Below are 6,505 nucleotides of genomic sequence, written 5' to 3'. Positions count from 1 at the left end.
GATTATACACATAAAAAGTTAAAACCTAAAAAATACAAGTTAAATTTTCTGACTTTATTTTCAATTTATTACTCAATAATAAATAAAAATACATCTATTTACAACAATTGATAGAAACCTAACAGGTGATGTTACCTGTGCTGGTGATGGTCCAGAGGAGAGCGAAYGAAAAGATCACCTTCATCGTGTTGTTCAGGTGAGCTCTGCAGTTCTGTTCTGCCAGGTTCTGTTTTTCTGATACTAAAACTCCTGAGGTTCTCCACAGTTTTTATACACTACAGGTGAACCGTCAGACAGGGTGTTCCCATGTCATTGTTCCATAGTTTGAAGCCTGACGATATGTCACACCCAAACACACCTGTTCAAACACGTCAATATTTAATTATAGTGGACTTTTGGCTTTAAAAAAATGTATTTTTAATATTTTCTGATGATACCTTTCTCTTTAGTGKTTTTGTTCCATTTGTGGCATCGTTTCTGGTTCTTTCTTCAGGGGAGAACCAGATGACCTTCACACGTTTTATTATCTTTTTGCTTTCATATTTTGGAGATTTTTCTCATTGGATTTCTTTTAGCATTGACAATATGATTCACAACATAAAGAAAACAGCAACTAAAGTTATAAACTTATTGTGTGGCTTAAGGAATATTCTATTTCAGCTTAAAAACATTTTTGGATGTTTTCACAAAGATTACTGAATTCACATTTTGAAAAGAAAACAGACAATAATTCAGCTTTGTTAATTAAAGAAAACATAAAAAAACTGTTCATGAAGAAAATAAAAGTTTTTTTTAATTTTTATGCTAACAAATTCAATGTGATCAGAGCAGCAACTAACAGTTAAAAAAGATGAAACTCCACACCTCAGGTTGGAAATGAGAAAGCTCCACAAATGAGAAACAAAACATCTTCAACTAAAGAATAGAAATCTAATTATTTAGTTTAGTTTTAATTATTTTTTTACAGCATCTAATGTTTTTTCTGTTCAGGGAGACTGCTTTTCACTTGTTTTTCACTGTCAGCAGCTACACAATTCTGTCATTTCAGTATGTAATGCAATGTAAAAAAGTCTATAAATAACAAAATTAATGTTAAAGTCTAAAAGAGCTGGAAATGTATCAGTGGAAATATGAAGCATCAGCTCAAAATGAAATTAAATAATAAAAACTCTGAAAACAACTGATTGATTTTAAAAGTTTGTATCATAGTAGCTGAGAGTCATCCCTATACATACTCAGAGCACTTTGTTTCAAATTTCTCTGTCTAAGGCAGTGGGTGAAATGCGTTCTAATTTATTATTTTTTTATATGAGGATTTATTTCTTACCATATTCCATATTACTTCTTTTATTCTCATTTTACATATTAGCTTACGTAGTCATCACTACATCGTGTGCGTATGTGAGAGTCATTTTTCTCCCTCTGTGTCATGGGAGGAATGCAAAACATGGCAACCAAAACTCTACCAGTCAGAATCATTAAAGCATAAATCAGTCAGATAGTTTTCACAAATTAAGTGCATCTTTGGAACAATTGAAATTACAATAGAACAAGTGACACACTTGCTTTTAATATAAGAACAGACGTGTGTAAAACTAATGTGCCTCAAATTCTTTCAATAAGGAAATGGATTAAAATAGCAGGTAAATGGGAAATGCTTGTAAAGTCAACAAACAGGAACAGATAAATCAGGGGTTGGATACTGGAAGGACTAATAATTTGGATGATTACTGGCTGAAAGGGATTAGATGCAGCTGAGACTTTCTGAGAAACCACGAGTGCCGAGTGTTATTCTGTTATTGTTTATTTGTATAGCGTTAATGTTTGAATTTATTTTTTGCAAAAAAGGGGCAGATATTATAAGATTTTTCTTCTTTCTGCTGCCTTTCATTTTATTTACGATTTATATTTTTTATTGTATATAACATTTATTTTGTTTAAAATGAATAAACTTCTGAAATATGAAAACAAAGAAATATGAAAACAATGAAAACAAAGAAGTCACCCTTTTACTCAAAATGAAAACTTACAAATGCAACAGGAAAAAAAAAACAAAAAAAAAAAAACAATTCACAATTGAACTTGGAGAAAATCTCAAAACCCCCATCCTTGACATTTTGTAAAATGTACATTGAAAGAGCAGCATGTTTCTAAAGCAAGAGCTTGTGTGATCTCTTAGCTTGGAKATGTTGTGGATGACTCAGCTACTGTCACATTAAATTTGTAAATGTAATAAAAAGTCTAGTTTGGATTTCTTACACTGTCAGCACTAATAGACAAGAGTCATTTTTAATCAAACAGTTTTATAAATCAAGGTAAAGGAACTGATTAGAAGGACTTGGGTTTTTTGCCTTCAAGAATTTTACATTTCCTACACTCCTGAGTACAAAAACAATAAATGTTTGACCTTTTCTCAGTAGTCATTGGTGCTAAAATGTACCTTTAAAAGTTCTAATTAAAGGTACAAAATAGTACCGTAATTTACTATTTATATTAGATGTATTTGAATTATAATCCACTGCCAATTTATCTGAGTAGTCTCTAAATAATTTGATTAAAATGTTTTTGTTTGTAGAAGATTGAGTTTTATTATTTGTGTATGAGCGCTTAAATTATAATAATGCTTTTACTGCATTATTTCTTGTATATGTATGAGTGTCCCTTCTCATGACATATTTCTGTGTTTTCATTTTAAATTCCTCTGTCTATATTTTCCATATTGCATTATGTAAGTGCTCCTTCATCGCAGTGTGTGAAGAAGGGAGGTGGTTTTATTTCAGTGTGTCTTACAGAAGTCTACCTTACAGTGACACAAACTGCACCAGCCAGCGTCACCAAATCATAATGTCCTTTTATTTCAAGAATGCACCACACCCACCTATTCCAATTTTATCCATTAGTTGCAAATAATGCTTTGTGCTCTATCTTCTGTATGAATAATAGAGCAAGGATCGTCATTTACAGGCGACCGCAAATCTGCCAATCCAGTTCAACAGGTCTGAGCAATTTACATTGTTCTGCATCAGATCACATGTCCTCGCTGAACAGCCTCAATATGACTTTCAGCAACAAACACAGCAGGTGCAGAACTGACAGGAGGAGATTTAAAAAAATATTTTACATTTTTTTGCAAATAAAATAGGGACCCTCCTCAAAACTTGAGGAAATCCCTTCAAGATGGTATTTCTAAATCTGTCTAAAGCTGTTGCTCTGCTCTAAACCTGGCTGAACAGGTGACTCCACAAAGTTGTGCGGGGGGCAGTGGGGGTAGTGAAAAGAAATTTACTCACATTCCAAATAGATCCCTGAGATCTGTAAATCAAAAGCTTTTAATTGTTCCCAGGTCTCGGCTTGTGACCAGGGGAGACAGAGCCTTTTCAGTTGCAGGACCTCGGCTCTGGAACAAYCTCCCACTGTCTGTGAGGTCTGCTGGGTCTCTAAATGAGTTTAAGTCTCTGTTAAAAACTCATCTGTTTAAACAGGCATTTGAGTCTGAAGAGCAGGATCATTAGGCCAGCCTTTGCTGTTTTGTTTGATTTTATTGTTCATTTTATTACTGTACTTTGTTCATTGTTTTTATTTTATGCTCCTGTACAGCACTTTGGTTTTTATTGTGCTTTATAAATAATCGATGATGATGATGATGATGATTTAGTTGGTTAGTTGGTTAGTTTTGGCCACCCCTAAAAATGGATGCCTCTTTGTCAAAGCAGTTTAACAACAACAAGCCAGTACATCATAACACACCTCATGCCAGCACATCAATATGAAATTGGGTGGGACAGTTTTGTCCTTGATCATTCCTTCGGGTTTAGAAGCTGAAACCTGCCAAGTGAGAAGTCTGTGAAAGTTTATATTTGTCATATACTTGTAGATCTCTTTTTAAGGTTTTCTTCTTAACACCACAACTGTGTTGGTAATTAAAACTTAAGGCAGAAAAGTTAAAACTTTAGAAATATTTATTTTATGTTGAAGGCTGTTTAACAATTTAATAAAGAATTTAATTTCTATTTTTGGGAAAATTTGTAAAAAAGTCTAATTGCCTTTCTTCGTTAATTAGAACTTTTAGACATTGATTAAAGTTATGAGATAAAGTCACACAAACACAAAAATAGTTTTGATGCTTTTTTCATTGAGAAATGTTTAAATTTGATCAGACATTGCATTTGAATTTGTTGTTACATTTAAAAYGCACATTTGTTAAGACAGACACTTCTTGTTGACATTATGCTTTAAGAAATAAAAATGAGAAGATTTCAGAGAACTCAGAGAAGTTTCAACATTACAACAAAAGTCAAGAATTTTGTAAAATACTGTAAAAACAATGAAGTACTGCTAGTTGTTATTCCAGCCATGACCAGTAGACAAAATATTTCAGTGGCTAAAAATGAAATGAAACCCGAAAACAGCTGGAAAAGATAATCTGTGTTATTGTGTGAAACTTTGAACTATCTATTATGTTGGTGAAAAGAATACAAAGTTCTAAAAATACATTATGACAATATGATTTTAAAGAGGCAGATATATTAGGAAAGTTAGCCTAGCTTTCAAAGGATGTCTGTAATTCTGTGAATTGTCAATTGTCAGTGGAGGATGCATTTTATATAGAGGGTCTTTCTCCAATCATCATCTCTCCTTGTTTACTGCTGACCTCTGGGTTACCTGGCAGTACGGCTCTGAGCCATCTGCACAGAGTTATACTCAGTTTCATATGCGTCTGCTTTTTCTCTTAGCAGATATAGATTATGGAATTGTTTTAAACTTCGGTTAGGAGCAATCAGTGTGATGCATAACCTGTTACTGTTAGAGGCATGATTGGACCAGTTATCAGAGGTTTTCTCAGATATTTTATGTGTTTGATCAGAGTTGACTTCAATGTCTTAGAGGAAAAGTCAAACATTATCAACATAAATGTGAAATACAAACTTGCTTAATTGGCTAATACTTTGAGCAGACCAGCAAAATCTGATTTCAGTAATAACGTCTAAAAGCCCACCATCTAGTGAATTATATTTATTACTGTAAGGTAAAGTACAAATCTGAACTTTTACAAAAACATTATACACATATAAAACAAGATCTTTAATGTTGTGATACAAATTTTGAACAAAGCAAAATGAAGAAATATTTACTTTATTAAACTACAAATCCTTTTATTTTTTATGAATTAAATGCAGAAATTTAGAAAAAAGCACATCAGATAAACATTACAAAAGATTAATAAATACATTTTTCTTCATTTGAAATTACAGGGTTGTATAATGTGTATAAACCCAAAACCAATAAATATATCCACAGATTTTAATTTGATTAAAAAAATAAAAATAAAATTACATAGCATTTGTTGTGGAAGTAATGCTTCTAATTTATCTGCTGATTATCAAAATACAAAAATAAGAAGTCCAAGCAGCAGATGGAGCATGCCTATACTGATGCTGGATGCATCACTGGTGGTTGTTGAAATTGTAGTTTTAGTGGTTGGTAAGGTTGTAGTGGTGGTTGATATGGTGGTTATAGTGGTTGGTGTGGTGGTTTTAGTGGTTGGTGAGGTGGTTGTAGTAGTGGTTGGTGAGGTAGTTATAGTGGTTGGTGATGTGGTTGTAGTCGTGGTTATAGTTGTTGGTTTTGTGGATGTAGTGGTTTGTGTGGTTGTTATAGTGGTTGGTGTTGTGGATGTAGTGATTTGTGTGGTGGCTATAGTTGTTGGTGTTGTGGATGTAGCGGTTTGTGTGGTGGTTATAGTGGTTGGTGTGGTAGTTATAGAGGTTGGCGAGTTGGTTGTAGTAGTGGTTGGTGAGGTAGTTATAGTGGTTGGTGATGTGGTTGTAGTCGTGGTTATAGTTGTTGGTGTTGTGGATGTAGTGGTTTGTGTGGTGGTTATAGTGGTTGGTGTTATCATTGTAGTGGTTGGGGTGATGGTTGGCATGGTTGTTGGTGTAGTTGTTGATGTAGTGGTTGGTATAGTTGTTGGTGTAGTTGTTGATGTAGTGGTTGGTGAAGTTGTTGGTGTAGTTGTTGATGTAATGGTTGGCATAGTTGTTGGTGTAGTAGTTGAAATGGTGGTTGGTTTAGTGGTTTGTGTTGTGGTTGGTGTGATGATTTGTGTAGTGGTTTGTGTGGTAATTGTAATTGGCAGGGTGGTAGGCATAGTTGTTGGTGTCGTAGTCAGTGTAGTTGGAGTGGTGGATGCTGTAGTTGCTGGTGTGATGGTTTGTGTGGAAACTGTGATTGGGAGTGTGGAATGCACAGTTGTTGGTGTTGTGGTTAGTGAGGTTAATGGTGTAGTTGATATGGTGGTTGGCATAGTTTTGGGTGTAGTAGTTAGGGTAGTTGTGCTGGTTGGTGTAGGTATTACTGTGATGGTTGATGTACTGGTTTGTGTGGTAGTTAGTGTAGTAGTTAGTGAAGTGATTGGAGTAGTTTTCGGTGCAGCGGTTGGAGTTGTTGGTGTAGTGGGTGGAGTGGTTGGTGTAGTGGTTGGTTTGGTGGTTGGGGTTGTTGGTGT

General features: G+C 34.3%; 1 protein-coding gene across 1 annotated transcript in view; it reads right to left on the bottom strand.

The window, feature by feature from the left end:
* The window catches only part of LOC106514592 (GATA zinc finger domain-containing protein 14), a gene marked incomplete at its 3' end in the record, with an annotated part of 7,467 nt that extends 7,115 nt beyond the window's left edge, over positions 1-352 (bottom strand). The window contains 1 exon segment of the mRNA XM_014003924.1: positions 136-352. Within this exon segment, the coding sequence (XP_013859378.1) occupies positions 136-184 (49 nt within the window).
* Between the last annotated feature and the right edge of the window lie 6,153 nt (positions 353-6,505).

This window comes from Austrofundulus limnaeus, unplaced genomic scaffold (assembly GCF_001266775.1).
Source record: "Austrofundulus limnaeus strain Quisiro unplaced genomic scaffold, Austrofundulus_limnaeus-1.0 Scaffold21, whole genome shotgun sequence".
In the NCBI taxonomy this organism is placed as follows: Eukaryota; Metazoa; Chordata; class Actinopteri; order Cyprinodontiformes; family Rivulidae; genus Austrofundulus; species Austrofundulus limnaeus.
This window is presented reverse-complemented; position numbering and strand designations above follow the sequence as displayed.